Source organism: Monodelphis domestica, chromosome 1, assembly GCF_027887165.1.
Source record: "Monodelphis domestica isolate mMonDom1 chromosome 1, mMonDom1.pri, whole genome shotgun sequence".
Lineage (NCBI taxonomy): Eukaryota > Metazoa > Chordata > Mammalia > Didelphimorphia > Didelphidae > Monodelphis > Monodelphis domestica.
The window spans coordinates 61963485-61982195 of record NC_077227.1 but is presented as its reverse complement, the minus strand read 5'-3'; the positions used below and the strand labels follow the sequence as shown (position 1 = coordinate 61982195).

General features: G+C 43.7%; 1 protein-coding gene across 22 annotated transcripts in view; it reads right to left on the bottom strand.

The window, feature by feature from the left end:
* The window catches only part of ZMIZ1 (zinc finger MIZ-type containing 1), a 477780-nt gene that overhangs the window by 42986 nt on the left and 416083 nt on the right, over nucleotides 1-18711 (bottom strand). For 19 of the 22 annotated variants that reach the window (XM_056799734.1, XM_056799767.1, XM_056799744.1 and 16 more), the window contains 2 exons: nucleotides 2048-2162; nucleotides 396-613 (listed from right to left, as the gene is read on the bottom strand). In XM_056799734.1, the coding sequence (XP_056655712.1) occupies nucleotides 396-613; nucleotides 2048-2162 (333 nt within the window). Of the gene's footprint in view, nucleotides 1-395; nucleotides 614-2047; nucleotides 2163-7881; nucleotides 8135-8182; nucleotides 9166-18711 lie in introns of those variants that run through there. The other 3 variants (XM_056799812.1, XM_056799818.1, XM_056799813.1) reach the window with 2 other exon arrangements.

The following is an 18711-nucleotide window of genomic DNA, read 5'->3' as shown; positions in this document are numbered from 1 at the left end:
TTCCTTCTATTAGATACAACCCATAATTCTAATCTGTCAAGATCTTTTCAGATTTGGTTTCTGTTTTACCTAGCAGGTCAAGTATCCCTATAAGACTCACATCATCTGAGATTCTGAGAAGTATACCATCTATGCCTTCATTCAGGTCTTACTGTCTTCTCTAGACAAACACTAGAAGGGCATTTTGACTTTCCTGACTTCTGGCTGATACTGAGGTTCAAGGTCAATAAAGATTTTTGAGGAAAATAAGGGAATCATTACTACAGTGATGACTTCTAAATGAAAGTGGGCATGTGATTGCTCAGTGTGCCGCTTCTGTAAGGCCACCAAGCCCAAGTATAATTATCTGGTCTAGCTTATGCTATTGGCCATCAGGGGTCCCCTGTTCTTCTCACCTGCCCCCGAACCCTCCACTGCCCGCGTAGTTGGGCCGCCCATACATCCCCTGTTGGATGTAGGGCTGAGTGGAGCCCGCCTTGGCTGAGAACTGCTGCTGCTGTCCAGCAAACTGGGGGGAGTTGATGCCAGGGTTGCTGGTCGTCATTCCAGATGCCATGGGGTTTCCGCCAGGATTCATAGGATTGTTGGCATTGGCCATGGGGTTTCCTAGGACCTGTGAAGAAAAATAATGGTCATACTGGTAACCAAAAGGGGAAGAAGGAGAAATGATGAGGGAACTTAAGAGGGAAGGAAGAAGGAAGAATGCCCCAGGGGAAAAGGGAAAGGAGAGCAGAAGTATTAGATTCTGCCTTGAGATTCTCTAATTTAGTGAGAGGGTGTTGCCATGTTTGGACAGAATGAAGATGAGGACTTGTTAGTCTAAATAACGGAAGGCTGACAAAAGATGTTTGAAACCTATAGAACTGAGGATATAGTAGTCAATAGATCCCAAAAGATGGGGAAGAAGAGGTCTTCTTTGAAACTCAAGTAAGGTGTATATATATATATATATATATATATATATATATATATATATATATATATATATATATATATATATATAGAGAGAGAGAGAGAGAGAGAGAGAGAGAGAGAGAGAGAGAGAGAGAGAGAGAGAGAGAGAACTAATAAAATGAAGGATTTTCTTTTTTGCATGGAAGACTATAAATTTAATGAACCCATTACCTTCAAGGAGACAAATGTATTCACAGAGAGTTCTGGCCCATTTCTGAATGACAGAGCCATGAATGGCTACTGAGAAGTGAGACTTCTCCAAATTCCCAGGTGATATCAAAGAGGACAGCTGAGCCCTCCATCAAGGCTGCTATTAAGGACAGAATCCTGGGGCAATTGGACTATGGCCTGACCCTGTTCCATGGCATGTCCAATGTTCCTATGTTAATTCTGTCTTCTTAGACAAGATCCTCAAGGGAAAGGAATGTGGCTTATTCCTCTGTATTTCTCCACAGTGCCTAACACAAGAAGGAGCAAATCGAGGTGCTCAGGAAAGACTTGGTTATTGATCAAGAGAAGAGAGGGAGAGGAGAGATGGTGGAAAGATTAGTATGTAGAACAGGAAAGGATATGCTCATTCACAGAGGTTTAAATCACTTGATTTTGCAGCAGTACTCAATCTCTGGGCAGCTTAGTCAAAGAAGGCTTTCCAAAGCATATTGCTTTAATCCATTCAGTGCTTCAAGTGGACAGTGACACATGGGACACCATGCTTCTCATGTGGTCAAAGTAAGTTTGGTTTGGGGCAAGGGGCTAACACCTACTAGACCACCACCCTTGTTGCAGCAGATCAATGTCAAGGGTCCTAGACTTGATCCGAGGTTAATTGATGAATACCCTTCCCATTAGAATGAGAGTTCTTCTGACCGGAGGACAAACAGGGGCAGGAGCTGATAGTAGGAAAAGGCTTCCCTATTACTGATTCCTGGTTTAGTTAAAGAATATTTAAATGTACTTTAACCCAAGCTAGATCTCATCATGGTGGGCAGAGGATGGCATTCTAAGCTCCTTCGAATGTAGGGATATTAACTAGGGGGTTTTATAACTGTGACAGATGGAAGAATCAAGGGAGGGACAAGAGTCAAACTCTTACCTGGCTCTGGGATGTGTTAGTCACTCCCCAAACAGTAGTGACCACGGAAAGGGATCCTGGTGGCTGGTTGGTGTTCTGCTGCCAAGGAACAGAGTCATAGGGGAACGACCCATCACTGTAGGAGGAAACAGAGATATGGGGGGACGACAGTTCTTCAGGGTATCTTGGGTGCAGAGACCATACAGTGGGGGCTCATTCCCAAGTGCAGAGCCTGCACTTGGGCCTGTGGAGTCCATCTCCAAGGCCCCGAAGTCTAGTAAACTACACAGGCTCTGGCATGATGTGGCATAGGAAATGAGTTGTGGGGTGGAGTGGGGGGGGGAGGTGGGGAAATATGATCCCATTCCTTGCTTCAAGACAGAAGAATTCAATCATTCATCCCTGGATGTAATTCCAAGACTATAAGGGTAAAGAGCAGTGTGGTGGTGAGTTATGCTATATATGAGATCATTGGCTAAAACATAAAAAGCATATTGAATTGTGTTGTCTTGGATTCTCCCTGACTTTTTCCTCTGAAAAATCTGGGCTCCATCTGCTCCACAGAGGGCACTGGAAGATGAAGGCCCTGTGCCCTGAAAAAGCCAGAGTCCCTTAGATTTGTCTCTAATGGTGACTTCAATCAGTTGCCTGATTCTTGATTGAATTCCTGAACTGATACCAAAGAGCAGCAGCTGGTACCTGCTATCTAAAACCAGGAGCTTGGCAGCCAGGTGGCTGGAATCATAAAGAGTTGGTGCTAAAGTATCCTTAGAAATCATCTTAGTCAATATGGTGGGAAATGGGGGTGACATAAAAATAAAAGATATCAATAAAAATTTATTTGTTAAAAAAGAGATCATCCTCCCCCCCCCAAAAAAAACCCATATATTTTACGATTAAGGAAATTGCAGTTTAGAAAGGCCAAAGGACTTGGGATTGATCTTTTTAAAAAGATAACTCATCTCAGCTGATGTTCTTGCTCATGAACTATCAAGCACTCACCTACTGCCTTTTAGAAAGAAGTTGAAATTCTGTGGCCTGGCATTTAAGAATCTTCATGACTGGATCCTTATCTACATTTTCACTATTTGCTTCTCACTTCTTTCCAATGCCTGACCTATGCTTTCATCAGATCTGCTCCTCCCTGCTCCTTTAATTCTTCTAAGTATGTCCATTTTCACATATTGTAAATGCTTGTATGAAGCCCAAACCTTACTTTGCATAGGTTCTATTTCCAAGGGTCTGATGGGCAGTGAAGGCATTCTCCCTTTAGTCAGAAGGGAATATTCTAATCTTCATCTCTGTCCCCTGTTTTGCTTTCCCCACCTCCTAGATCGTGCCCTCATCACTTTATTCGGAGGACACAGAAGCTGGTGCTTTCCCTGCCTGTAACCATTTCTCCCATCCTATTCGTAATACACATTGCTGCCAGACTGATTTTCCATAATTGCTCCTTTATACACTCTAATCCTTCCTTCTTGGCCAGGAACCTTCCTTTGCCCCCAGATGCCTTTAGAAACAAACCCATCCTTCTTAGTGACATGTTCAAGGTCCTCCACAACTTGTTCTTAACTTCTCCTTTCAAAATGATTCCCTACACAACCCCTAAATGCTCTGGCCATTGCTTATTTTGGTTCTCCTTACCTGGACTATCTTCTCTCTCCTCCTTTCTAGCCTTATAGATTTTTTTCTCTTCACACATTCTATGCTCCAAGCAAAGGGACCTCCTTGCCAACCCTCACAAGCAGCATTGCACAGACTGTCTCTCAAGCCTAGGATGTTCTCTCTTCTTTTAGAAATCCAAGCTTCTCTCAAACCTTGGTCTAAGCTCTACTTCCTACCTGGGCTCTTGCCCCACCTGCATTGGGAACTAGCTGGATTACTTTTTCAGGAAAGCCCTAGCCATCATACATTATACTTCACTCCCTCTACTGGAGTTATCTTGCCAACCACCTTCTCATCATGGGTATATCTTCACCCCTCTGCCTTACTCCCTAGTTCTGGAACCATGAACCATGATCCTACTAATCCTGCCATTGTTTTTGGATAGCCAATATACTCCCTCAATGGAAGGTCCTTTTAAGGATCACTTTCCAGAGCAAAGTATTCCCCCTTGGCCACCTCTTCCCTTCAGTGTATAGTCAGCCCTACTGTCATGTAAGCTCTTAGGAGGCAGAGGCTACATTTGCATTTGTATCTGTATTCTCAGCTCATAGCACTGTCCCTGGTACATAGTAAATGTTTGATGAATCTGTTTCTATTCATTCATTCAATTCATTCATTCGTTTATCCTTTCTTGATCTCCCAGGTGCTTATGTCTTTCTCCAGGGAAATTATCTTGTAACTACTTTGAATATATTTTCTATCAGTTTGACTAAATGTTGTTTTTCCTGAAAATAGACCATAAGTTTCTTGAGGATAAGTTTCTTGTATCCCCAGGGTCTAGCACAGTGCTTCAAACATAGTAGTAAACATTAATAAATGCTTACTGACTTTTGAAATATTACCACTCCTGGGAGGCCCAGCTCATTCACAAGGCCTCTTGGAGGCCCACGCTGACACATCTCATCTGCTCCATTCATTTGGCACTCATCATATGCTGTTTTGTTTAGCTAGTCATCTTTCTGAGCTACATATCTAGATTGCCTTGAGGGCAGTGGCAGTGTTTAGAGAGCTTTGTATTCTTGGCCTTTGTCCTTGATATGGTAGGGATTTAATAATGGCTTGCAAAGGATGAAGAGGAGAATAAAGAATTATGTCTGCCAGGACTCCAGAGAGAGGTTAGGTGAATAGAAATAGGTCTCTAAATCTTCTGATAAGGATGACTTTATAAATGCTCCTCTACTGGAGCAAGAGACCTGTTGTTACTACAGGGACCCCCCAAGAGAAGAAAACTTGTACCAGATCACCTGAAAGCCTACTAGGCTATCTGAGTAAAAGATTTTGCACAGGACTGAGGTGGGCTAAGTATCAAGACCAAAGAGATCATCACCTTCCTTGGTTTAACTAATCTGGGTCAGTCACCCAACTACATACAACATGATGGCCCCTGCTCAGATCTGGTTCATGGGGAGAAGGATAAGCAAGAGAGTTTTTGGAGTCTTTCTTCTGCTGAAAAACAGGGTGTCTCACTGACTATTTGGTTCATTTGAAGAATATAAAATCAGAGAGTTTATCTAGTCCACACATCAGCATTAGTCCCCATGCCTAAGTCCAACCTGGGCTGGAACCCCTTCTGAAGTGCTCTCAATAAATCAGCACCTGATTATGCCAGAAAACAAGTAAGGGAGAACCCATTGCCAATGGAGGTAGATCACATCACCTTTCCTAGTTCTACTTTTTGCTAATTAGTTCCACTAATGGCTAGGAAGGGTTTCTTAACATTCACTGGAAATGTGGCTGTCTACAACTTAAATCCATTGCTCTTCCTTCTGCTTTCTGAGGACAAGCCAATTAAGCCAATCCTTTTCTGATCATGTCTCCCTCTAACATCTCTTCTAGTCATTCCCAACCTACTTTTGTATTGCATGAACCTTTGGGCCTTTCACCATCCTGGCTCCTCATCTGGGCAGTCCAGTCTATCAGTGCCCTTCTAAGAACCAGACACAATGTTGTAGAAGAGGTGTGACCAGGACACAATTCAGTGGGACTATGTATAGGACACCTAGCTTGTGTGGGTCTGCATCTTATTGAGTTAATGACCCCTAGGGAAGATACTATTACTGGGCACTATCATTTGATAATAGATGATATGCACTGAATGAAAATGCTAACATCTTAAAGGAGGGAGGGGGAGTTGGGGGCAGAGAGAGAGGGAGAAAGACACAGAGACAGAGGAGACAAGGGGGGAGAGAGACACAGAGAGAAACAGAAAAAGAGACAGGATGGGAGTAGAGAGAGACAAGAGACAGAGAGGGGAGAGAAATAGAGAGACAGAGGGAGAGAGACAAGAGAGACAGAGAGACAGAGGGAGAGTCAAAGAGAGAGAAAAGGGGGGGACAGAGGACTGTGAGCTAAGGTAATTAAAGAAAGCTTTATGAGAGAGATGGGCCTTGCGGTAATAGCTGGATCATCTAAATGGAGAAAGGCACTGGGGAAAGGCATGATAGATAACAATAAGGTGACCTTTACCAAGTGCCTTACCCCTTTGGAAACCCAAAGAAACAAAGCCTGTCCCCTATCATTTCAATGAGGTCAGCCCCCTTAAAATCCTGCATTTGTGTACTTAACCTATCTTCCATATAAGATCCATACGTATTATGAATAGATCTGCACGACCTTGGGGAAATCCTCTCTAGGCCTCAATGTTCCTGTCTGAAAAAACCGATAAGGCTGGAGCACAACCAGTCAATTTCCCTGGAGGCCTCAAAAGAACCCATAAACTGTTCTTTTCAGGGCAGGCCAGCTGGGGGCATAATCCACCTGTATACAAGGACAGGAACCTAGGGCCAAGCTGGTCATTGCAGTCCAATTTTACAAGGTGGCTTTCTGGAGCTGAAGAAGTATCTAAGGCCTTCTACTGGATTAAGCTATCAATCACCAACAAGCTTTTAACAAATGCTTGCTTTATGTCAAGTCTTGTTCTGAAAGGCACCCCCCTGCCTCCCCGGCTTACAGTCCCCTGGGAACTTGCTTTCAGGGGCAGACACAAAACTCTCCTCTCTCCTAATGTTAAACTTCTTAAGTGAAATAGACCTCTGGAAGCTATAGCAAAGGAGCTTGATAAATGGATAAGGCCTGGATTCTAAGCATGGAAACATCTTTGGGACTCAGTTTCCTTCTTCAGTAAAAGAGTTTGTTCTAGATCAGCAATTCTCAAACTTTTTTTCTTCATCCAGGACCCCTTTCTATTCTTAAAAATCATTGCATGCACTCCCCTCCTCTTTTTGTGTATGTGGTTTATATTTAATGCTATTTATTGTATTAGCATGTAAAACATCTTAGCATTGTTAGGAATACAGTGATGACCTTGTAGACCCCCTTAAAGGGTCTTGGGGTGCCCATAGCATATTTTGAGAACCACTAATAATCATTAAGATCTCTTCTGACTTGAAATCTATGATCCTGAGTAAGGATTTGAGGCTGACAATCTGAGAAAATTATGTTTTGGAAAATCGGTATACCTACTCCTGCTCACTAACCCTAAGGGTCCATAGCATCACTTTTGACTTTGGTCCTGAAAATACCCTTTGGAGTCCTGAGCTGATACCTTTTCACTTGGATAGGTTGAAGGATGGAAAGGGACAAAGGCTTGGTAGTCAGGCAGAACAACCAAAAGCCTGCTCTTCCCTGCAAAACCTTTTTTTTTTTTTATAAATCATACAGTATAACTTTAAGTATAACTCCATAACAATTAATATGAAAGGGAACCTAACCACCTGAGAGAGATCTTTTTGATAATACTCCCTCCCCCTTATAGAATTCCCAGGGAAAAGAGGTGGCAAACAGCTGGCTCTACAACCATAACAATAAGACAAATTAGCATCAATCTGACTTCTCACCTCCTTCTCCAGAGCCCTTTCTCCCAACAAACTGGGGCCACACCAATACACAATTCCCGGTCACTTTAGTCAGTTGCAGCCCCTAGCCGTTCATTAAAAAATCCATACACTGGGCTCCCAAGGTAAGATCCTCTTTGCCCTGGGGGGGAGGGGGAGAAGGGGGGGGAGCCAAAGCCAGGGCTAGTTCCAAGGCTCAGGGGCCTAAGGAACATTACACTCAGAGGCAAGAAGTCACTCCTGAAGAGGGAGAAGACCGCTGCTTAAACAGCACAAACCTGGGGAAGGTATGGAGGAGACAGGGAGGGAGGGAGGGTATGAGCTCCAGGTCGCCGGGGAATTCTGTAAGGGACTTACACAATAAAATTCAAACAGCAGCACTGCTAGGACCCAGTATGCCATCAAGCCACAGGTGTTGTTAGCCTTCCTTGTGCTAGATGGAAAAAAGACCCTTTTCCCATCGAGTTCCTCCCACCATCTCCCCAAACAACCCAATCAGATTCAGCTGTAATTCTGGCTAGTGAATAAAGCATTTGCATTTGGGGTGAGGATCCCCTGGCCAATGACAGAGTTGGAGATCAAAGCCTGGGGTAACCCCGAGGGCACACCCCTCTACACGTGCATGCAGACACATAAGAAAGGAGGCAGGCATACATACACAAGCAGGAGGCATGTACACACAGGTTCAGATCTGTGTCTGTGTCAATGTTCTCCCTCTCGGCAAAGAAATGTGTCCCCGTGCTGGCAGAGGGGCACAAGGTTACTGAGGGAGCCCCCTTTCCGGGGCTGGAGAGCTAGCGGCTGAGTGTCAGTCTCCCCCAGCCGTGGAGGCAGAGGTGCTGGCACGTCCTGTTAGCAGCTCGGAAATCCTGGGTCCCGGGGCCAGGGCCCGGCCACGCGGCGATCGTGCCAGTCCCTGCTCCGCTGGGTGAGCGAAGCTGCCGCTGCCGCCGTCGCCGCCTCGGCGTGCCTCTGTCTCTCTCTGCCTCACATGCCACCTGTTCTCTTCCCAGGAAGAACAGAGTGGCGGAGGCTTGCGGTTTGTTTGTGTTTCTAAAAAGGATGCCCGGCAGCCCCGCGACTCCGGCTCGGGGTTAATCTTTAGTGCCCGCCGGGGATCAATCGGAGGTGGGGAGCCAATCGCACGTGGATTGCGCTGCTACCGCCGCCCCCCGGGGTTCCCGTCGGCCCCGCACCGGGGGCTCCCGCAGCCCCCAGCCGCCGGCCCCCGATCCACCCGCCCCGGGTGGGCGCGCATCCTAGCGGCGGCGCCTTCCTTGGCCCCGGCGATCCCGATCCGCACGCCCTGGCTCGCAGCCGCCGCCACCACCGCCGCCTCCGCCGCGGTCCCCGGGGAGCCCGCAGCTCATTGTTCCCAGCGAGCCCGGAGCCTCCTTCCCCTCCCTCCGCCTTTGTTCCCGGCGGGGCCGGCAGTGCCCTGGCTCGGCTAGGGTGGGAGATCGGGGAGGGGGCTGCCGAGCGAGCGAGCGAGAGACGAGCAGCAGCCACCCCCCGGGGGCGGGGAGAGAGGAGGGGGCTCTGGCCCGGGCCCCTGCGCCACGCGGGCGGCCGTCAGCGGGCGAGACTGACTCACGGGCTGGAGGTGGAGCGGGAGGGAGGCGGCGGCGGCGCCGAGGAAGCTTGGAGGCGCTCGCATTTCCGAGATAGATGGAGCTAATTGACACTCCGAAGGGTGGGGGGGAACAATCTGCCTCTTCCTAAAGTCACGCGCGCTGGCACACATGCACACACGCACACACGCACACACACGCGCGCGCTTACTGGAGCACGGCGGGGCTGGTTGTGTGTGCGCTATTAAAAAAAATCAGCAGCGAGATGGATTTCTGAGGCTGGGCTTGGGAATTCGAGGAGCCCTGGCTGCTGAGACTGGGATGGGGGCGGGGGGCACACACAGAGAAGCCCCCACCGCCGATCAGAGGCAACTACTCAATTCTGGCCAGTCTTTCCAGCCAAAGTGGAGAGAGCTCCTCAGAGGCCAGAGGGCAGACAGCAAGCCAGACACGACGCTAAAACCAGCGACGGCAGAGGGCAGGGGGTGGGCAATGTGGGCAGAGGGCTGGGGAGGGGCCTGGCTAGGGAAGGAGGAGATCGTGCTTTTCTAAACTTTGAATTAGAGCCCTCCAGGGGAGGAGAGGGGAGAAGGAAGGAGAGAAAGGGAAAGGAATGTTTGAGAATTCAGCGAAAAGAGGACAAGGAAAAGAAGAAGAGAGAATTGGAAAAAGGAAAGGAATGGGGAGGATGTTTTTAAGTTGTAACTAGGTGGGATAAGATTCAGAGGGAAGCCCCTCCACTTGAATTTCCTCCACAAACCAGACAATCCTTGCATTGGAGGTATCTTAAAGGCAATCGTGGTCTCAGACACAGGAGATCAGTCCAGGGCTAGGCTAACAGAGCCGCTGCAATATGGCCTGTGAGTGGCTCAGTGAAATCCATGTGCATCTGTCACAGCCAGATCAGATCCTATCCAAACAACAATGGCCAGGCATATCTCCTTTGAAGAATGCTTCTATAGAGAAGCACCACCTAACCATATTGCACAGCACTCTGGCCATATAATACCACATCATATCTAACCATAAAACCACACTTTACACCAGCTATATAATCACATCAGCCATATATAGCCCCATCACCTTCTAAATATACTCACAATAACACCCTACCAAAATATGTCCTAACAGACCCAGGGGAGCTAGTTGTGGTCTCTAGTGGCCAGACCAGCCTTGGAGTCAGGTAGACTCCTGGGGGCAGTTCTACCTTCAACCCTATAAGCTTTGCTGTCCCCAGACCAGTCTTTTAGGACCAGGAGTGGCAGAAGAATAAGGGGAGGATAATATTCTTACTCCTTACCTACTTCAAAAGATTGCTATGAGGGGCAGCTGGGTAGCTCAGTGGAGTGAGGGCCAGGCCTAGAGGGAGGACCTAGGTTCAAATCTGACCTCAGATACTTCCCAGCTGTGTGACCCTGGGCAAGTCACTTGACCTCCATTGCCTAGCCCTTACCACTCTTCTGCCTTGGAGCCAATACACAGTATTAACTCCAAGATGGAAGGATAAGGGTTTAAAAAAAAAAAAAGATTGCTATGAGAGGATCTGTCTCCCCAGTACCTGCCCCAATGCCTTATCCCAGTGGAGGCTGAGCAAATAATAATAATAACCAGTACACATTCTGCATAAGGTGTTAGTCAAATGCAAGGTGGTATCACTGTATCAACTCTTAACAGGGTAGGAGTTTTCCCCTTAGGTGATCATTTGGATCTACCAGAGAAAAGGGGGCCAAAAGGGTGAGCCCCCTGGCTGGCCTGATATTATTTTTTCCTCTTCTAATAGCCTCTTTATTTGGGAGAAATAACCAATTCCCATTAAAGGCATTGTCAGGCCCTCATTAATTTCCCTGATACATCTGTACAGGTTCTTAACACTCTGTCTATTGAGCAGAGCTTTTGTTGTTACCACTAATGAAACACTGAGCCCAGTGATTGGAGTTGAAGCTCCAACCCTCTTTAATTTCGGTGAGCCATTAGAGAGCCTCTCCATCACCACAATTACTGGGGACTATTTCCTTTTCTCCCTGCGGTGAAACTTAGAAACTTGAGCATCCAACGCCATATTAGAGTTTTTGTTTGTGTCTTTCTGAGTTTTAATAGGAAAGAAAAAACAACAACAACAAGGAAAAGAATCCATGCATTTCGAGAACACTAACGTTGAGGAAACAGGGATTAATTTATCCTCAGAACCTTCCTCTGGGAAGTGATGTTTTAATTTCCTACCGATTGGAGGAAGAGACCCATCAGTCCTTCCCTTCGACCACAGGTAGCACAGACTACAAAAGTGACAGAACTCAATTAGTGAGTGGACTTATGAAAAGGGCTGGGGATTTGGTGGGCTGTGGTGGCTGTTTTCTCTGGGTCCTTTTCTTTCACCAGGCAGGTATAGGATACGACTGTAATATCACCTTAATGTAGACTCTATTGATTTGGAATGTGTGATCATTCCAAGCTGAAATTTACCATCCATGAAGAAAGGATTTACTAATTAAATTAATAGTGTAAACAAGATTTATTTAACCTATTTCAGAGCTCAAATGTTTTAAAATTAAGTTAGCAGTCCTTATTTGCATATGAACAATGTGGGTGGATAATGAATATAATCTCTTACATTTGTATGGTGCTTTGATACTTCATCTCATTCTATTCCTACAAGACAGCCAGACAGGGAGGGCACTATGCATTAGATTATTCCCCTCTCCTCCTCCCCCTCCAATTTTATGAATGAGTAAACTGAGACTCAGAGAGGTTAAGGGACTTGTCCAAGGGCATAGAGTCAATTAAAGGCAGAACCCTATACCCAAACCAAGACCAGCATTCCAATCTATTACAACCAGGCTTCACCTATGAATGAATGAATCGCAACTGTGTCTTACTATTGTCAGCCAGTTAAGCTCAGTAGATACAGTGCCAGGTTGAGTCAGGAAGACTCATCTTCCCCAACTTTAAATCCTGTCTCAGACACTAGCTGTGTGACCATGGGTAAATCATTTAGCCATGTTTGCCTCAGTTTCCTCATCTGTAAAATAAGCTGGAGCAGGAAAGAGTAAACTAGTATCTTTACCAAGAAAACCCCAAATGGGATCATGAAGAGTTGGACATGACTGAACATACATATTTAATGTCTACTATGTTTAAAACACTAAACAGGTCAGGGATGTTACTTAACAGTATTCTGCTAGCATTTGGTCTTACAGGCATATGCTTAAATGTTACAATCTTTCTGTTCTTTGAAACTGCTCTATTACCAGGCTCGCTCCTCTTCCCATTCAACCTTCTGAACTAGCAAAAATGTTACTGTTAAAAAAGAAAGAAAGGAAATAACTTGTTCAGAATGTTGGACTTTCTCTAAATGTTTCCTCAGTTCTTTCAACATGCTTGAGAAGTAGAGGTAGGTTAGACATCATCGTGCTCATTCCCCCTGGGTGGCAGCTTAAGCACAGAGAAGTTAAGTCACTTGCTCAGGGTCACCCAGCATGTCACTGACAGAATGAGTAGGAGATTCCCTTGATTTATCAAAAGATCTCTGAGCCCTAAGTGATTCCTTGCTCTCTAATCCTTACATCTTTTACTCTGAAGTTCAGTCCATTTAGCCCAGCACAAATGGGACAAAATTGAGTCTTCCAGATAGCAAGGAAACAGGGGAGCATTGAGCATATAGAAAGGCTTCAACCATCACACTGTAGGGAGGGGGAGGAGATGAGGAAAAGGAACTTTTTCTTACTTATGAATACCAGATTTTTTTATTTGCTTATTATTGATGACGAGATGAGGTTTAGTGCTAGAAAAAGGGAGAAAGAAGGAGAAACAGAGACAGAAAAGAGACAGAGAGATGAAGAGAAAGAGACAGACAGAGAATATTTAAGGCAGAAAGTCTGAAGAAGCCCTGCTTCCATCCAATACTGGCTGGGTTATCCAGGACAAGTTCCTCAACCTCTCAGTGCCCCTGGCAACTCTCTTAAGACTAAGCTGAAGAATAGTTGCTGATCTGTATAGTCGGAGGGAGTTTTCTTACTGGGAAGTTTCTTATATTGGTGAAATTACAATTCAAGAACTTGCCTTCCTTCCCTAAATATATGGCAGTTACCAGGAGATCTAAGAAATTCTTGAGCAAAGCCCAAGAGCTGTTTCTTTGATGATGAGAGATATCTGATTTTATCACAGAGCAAAATTCAATAGTTACAAAAATCAGGAATCACATATTTCTCTTATCAGCATGCCAGAGTAAGGACCACCAATCACACTGTTGAGCTAAGCATTCTAGCCTTCACATCCTTTACTATACTACCTTGGGGGAGGTCTCTGGAACTTGACTTTCTCATCTGAATATAGAATAACTTCCATACCTTTAACACGATTATCTTAGAGCACTGTGAGGACTGAAAGGGGCCACAGCATATTGGTAGTCTAAATGGTACCCAAATAAGAATAATGGAGTATAATGGAAATCCCAATGAATTTGAAGCCTGAACACTTGGACTCCAACTTTAGCTCTGTCATTTAACCTTTGGAGAGTCACAACCTCTCTAGGACAAGGAATTTGCCTATATCAGTAGTCCTCAAATTTTTTGGTCTTCGGGACCCCTAAACACTCTTAAAAACAATAAAAAAACCCACTTACCTTCTGTCTTAGAATCAATACTAAGTATGGATTTCAAAGCAGAAATGTGGTAAGGACTAGATGATTGGGGTTAAGTTACTTGCCCAGGGTTGCACAGCTAGGAAGTGTTTGAAGTCACATTTGAACCCAGGTTCACTCCTATTGTACCCTTAAAAATACCTGAAGGACCACTTCTTCCTGAAGTGTTTTTTTTGGGGGGTGTATGGTATGTATGTGTGAGTTTTAGCTATTGATATTTAGAAATGAAAACATCTTAGTATTATTATCAAAACAGTTTTGACCTTGGGAACTCCCAAGGACCCCAGACCACACTTTCAGAACCCGTTGATCTTAAAGATTTCTTCTCAGATATAAAGCCTAGGAACCCACTGACTTATCTATGGACCTACAAGGCCTGTAAAGTTCCAATCCGTTTTTTTAGATCCATTCAAACTGTCAATATCATTCATGAAAAGCTATCCAATTAGGGAAAATATCTACTTTTCTTCTGAATGGTTCTGTTAGGAAGTTCTTCCCTATTGTGGCCTGGGTATTCTACATAAAAGCCTTTGGAATACATGAAGATGGCTATATAAAAAAGTCCCCAGGGACTTGCTTTCCCAGCATCCCAGTTACATATCTATGTAAGTTACTAATGCAGGGAAGATATAAGTTTTGTGTAGTTCCACCCTCACTCTCTTATCCAGGAAACTTGGCTGTGGAGGTGGGGTGAGGTGGAAAGCACGTGTTTTTAACTCAGGTACTCAACCCAAAGGAGGAGGGACCCTAGGCAATGTAAAAAGCTTGGTTGTTCAAAGGTTGGCCATTTTTCGAAAAGCAATCTGAGGTTGTATCTTTTGGGCTACACTATCACACCATTGATTCCTGTTGGGTTTTTAGTGCCCTAAAAAGTCAGACTTTTTTCCCTTTCATATACATGTTCTATGAACAACACTCCCCATTTTGTACTTGGGAAGTTGATTTTTTTAAACACAAGTTAGATTTAGCTCATTATTCCAGCCTGTCAAAATCATTTTGGATCTTGACTCTGTCATCCAACAAATTAGCCATACTTACTTTGCTTTATATCATCAGTAGATCTGATAAGGAAAATGGTAGATGACATAGGGTCATGCACACATCACAGAGGCACCCTGCTAGGGGATTCATTCCAAGCTGACATTGACTCATGAATGACTACTGCTTTTTGGGCTCAGTCATTCATCTTGTTCTGAATCTACCTAACTAGAGTTATCATCAAGTCCATATCTCTCCACTTTTTTTTCACAAAGATGGTATGACTTTGTCAAATGCTTTTTTGAAATTTAATTAAGTTAATTTGAAGCCAAGCTAGTAACTGTAAAAAAAGAAATGAATTTAGGTGGCATGATCTTTTCTTGATCACTTTAATGGTTCTACAAAAGGTTTTCTTTTTTTATAAGAAACTAAAGTCAGGGGCAGCTGGGTAGCTCAGTGGATTGAGAGCCAAGCCTAGAGACAGGAGGTCCTGGGTTCAAATCTGATCTCAGACACTTCCCAGCTGTGTGACCCTGGGCAAGTCACTTTACCCCCATTGCCTAGCCCTTACCACTCTTCTGCCTTGGAACCAATATACAGTATTGATTCCAAGATGGAAGGTAAGGGTTTAAAAAAAATTAAAGTCAAATATATCAAATATATAGTTTGTAGAATCTAGTCTATTTACTTTTTTTTTTAAACAGGGATATCAGCCCATCTCTGATCTGGTAAAAACTTCATTCTTTATAATTTTTCAGACATCACTAACAGCAGCTAAGCAACTAATTTGCCTATGTTTTCTCTTCTTCTATTATCATGGAGTATATTTTACTGGGCTTGGTAACCGGAAGCCATTGAGGCCCAACTAGATTCTCTTTGATCATCTCTTTGCTTCCCACTTTTTAATTTTGGGTTTTAATTTTTGAGAACTTCCCATGCCCTTTGGGCTGACTTTCCTTATAAAATCTAAGGCCACAGGATCCTGCTTATTTTTAATCTTAACCTTTTAAATTAGTTCTATGAAAATATAGGGTATATGTCAAACTATCTCCAGCTTTCCTCTATTCTATCATGAATGCTGGAAAACTCATTCTTCCTTAAAATTCCCATCATTTTTACTTGAGCAACCAGATTCTCTTTTTGGGATAGAATCAGGTCTAGAGTATCATGTTTTGTTTCCCTCATTATCTTCTTCATCTTTTCATAAATTAAGTTATCACTGAGATAAGCCAATAGTTTTTTTTTTTTGGTTGTTGTTGTTGTTGCTTTTGTACCAAACATGTATAAAAAAGCCCCACACTGGTCATACCCCAAAATGTATGTTTTACTCTGCACCTTTGGTTTAGCACCTCTCTTTTAGGAGTTAGTCAGCATGCTCCACAATTGGTCCTCTGGAATTACAATGATCACTTAGTCTTTGTATAAATTACTCTTTGGGTTTTGATTACTTCACTCTGCATCGGTTCATATATATCATCCTTGGCTAGGGACAAGCCAAAAACTTATCAGCTGCCTTGCTTTTGAGGGAAAGAAACCTTCAATGGATGCTCAAATAGCTGAAATTCCCATCATTGCTGTTGCCTTTCTCCCAGGTCCATAATCTATTCCCCAAATTCCTCTTTCTGTTCAATTAAGGCTGCCAATAATGCTGTTCTGGTGACCACAATACTTTCTATCTTCTCTGGCTCCTGGATTCCATACTTGGATATATTGTCTTCATATGTCCTTTTGAGTCTATATATCCTTTTAATAACTATAGTTGAGTAAAATCCCATACTCCTAAGTCTCAGTGATGAATTCAAGGTTAAATTTGTCTCGTTGTATTAAGATCTTTAATTTGCCCATATGTGAGCATTGACATATAAACATTTAAGGCCATGAAGACTGGAAGTTCCTTGAGGGTAAGGCTGCTTTTTTTTTTTTTAATCTCTCTTTGCATCCTCAGTGCTTAGCACAGTGCCTGGCCCATATTAAGCCATAAATAAATTCTTGTGGACCTGTTGTTAGCTTATTGCTGGTTCTTTTCCTCACTTTTGTCTCCTGTTATACTTTTCCTCTCTAGTGATATTGCCCTCAGCACATTTGGTGGTATATGGTTTGAGAGATATATGTTGGCCATTTTTAGGATTCATAATCCAAATAGGGAGCTTCACAGGACTGTCATGGTAGCCAGAACCTGACTGGTAAGTGGATTCCTGGCTGTCCCCCATACAATTCTTTTTTAAACAAAATTTTCTCCATATCTTTCCTTGGAAAGAAATCTTAGTCACTTTTCCCCCACCCCCAACTGCCTGATTGACCAAGTCCAATATTCCCTAGCCTAGAAAATAAGGTTCTTTACTCTTTTCATCCTAATTCATCCAGCTAGCCAGCCAGCCAGTCAGTCAACTAACATTTCCCCCTTACTTTATCCCCTTCTATTCCATTCCATTCTTGTGGGGTTTCCTCACTACTCTGTTGTCTCTATGTTGACTCTCACCCCCAAGTCTTTTTTTTCCTTGCTATTTCTGAGACTTCTTCTCTCCATTTCCCAGCATACAATGCTCTCTCCCTCCCTCTTGCTTATTTTTGGAATTATTTTTGGATAATCTGCTGCTTCAAATGATCTGTGAGCCTACTCCCATCAATTAACATGGATAACTAGGAGTAGACCAGCTCTGTTACTCTGGCTGTTCATTTTGCTCATGAACAGGAAGTAGGGGTAAGAAACAAAGAAACATAAAAGGCTCAGGTTTACCTAGATTTCTTTCTTTCTTTTTTTAAAAATTATTTTCAGTCTCAAATTCTGTCTCTCCAAACTGCCCCTTACCCATTGAGAAGATAAGAAATATAATACCTATTCTACATATGGAGTCATGCAAATTTTGCCTATATTTCAAGACTCATCCCCTTAAGATTTATTAAGTGCTCACTTGGCCCACGGGGATTATTTCCTTCTTGGGAATTCTCAGAGGTATGCAGCAGCAGCGACTGCTCCCACATATGCTAAGAATTTAGTCCTTCCATGGGAGAATCTTAGATTCTTTTCTGGCTGTTTTGTAATCAACAGAAAATTCACATGACAAATATTTATCTAATGCTTCCATGGACTCTGTTAGAAGTTATGCTGTGGGATATGTAGATCTGTATGAATCCCCAGGGGCTTATGGTGTGTGTGTGTACTACTTTATATATTGTACTACATGGTGTATAGCAATAGGATATGACATTCATGTAGGACCTTATGGTTTACAAAGTGCTCTCTCTCTCTTTGTCTCTCTGACACCCCACCCCCCCAACTCTGACTCTCTTACTCTGTCTCTTTCTCCCAACATTTCTTCCACGTTGTGAGGATTAGGGGCATGGTGCCCCTGTGAGCTGGAAAATCTGTAACATTTTTTGACCTTTCAAGACAATGAAAGTGGAATGGACTGCCATTTTCTTTTCCAGCTCATTTTACAAATGAGGAACTGAGGCAAAGTTAAGTGACTTGCTCAAGGTCACACATCCTGTAAATGTCTGAAGCCAGATTTGAACTCATGTCTTCCTAAGTCTTAGCCCACTGCTCTATTCACTTGCTACCTAGCTGCCCTGAATATATAGCCATAGATAATCTGATTTGACTGATCTATGAAACACCCCAGTGAGATACAGCAAGGTATACTAGGGCTCAAAAATCTCTATTTTAAAGATAAAGAAACTGAGGCTCTGAGACAGCTATTAAGTACCACAGGATTTGAACTCAGATCTTTCTTGACTAAGTCCTTCAGCTCTAGCTCACAGCTTTTCTTGGATGAGTAGTGAAGACAAACCTATATGAGGGCTTTTTTTTTGAGTGGGTGGGGATGGATGTTTCATTACTTCTGGCTGAGAAAATTGACTTCATTTTAATAGGGAGAGATCAGTGGGGTAAATCTAGCAGAGAGAACCAAGGCAAAGATTAAGAGAGGGCAAAATGTCTCTCCAAGAAAGTGTTTGAGGATGGGCCTGGATCTTCTCCTCCTGCACTGTTGGCTACTCCTT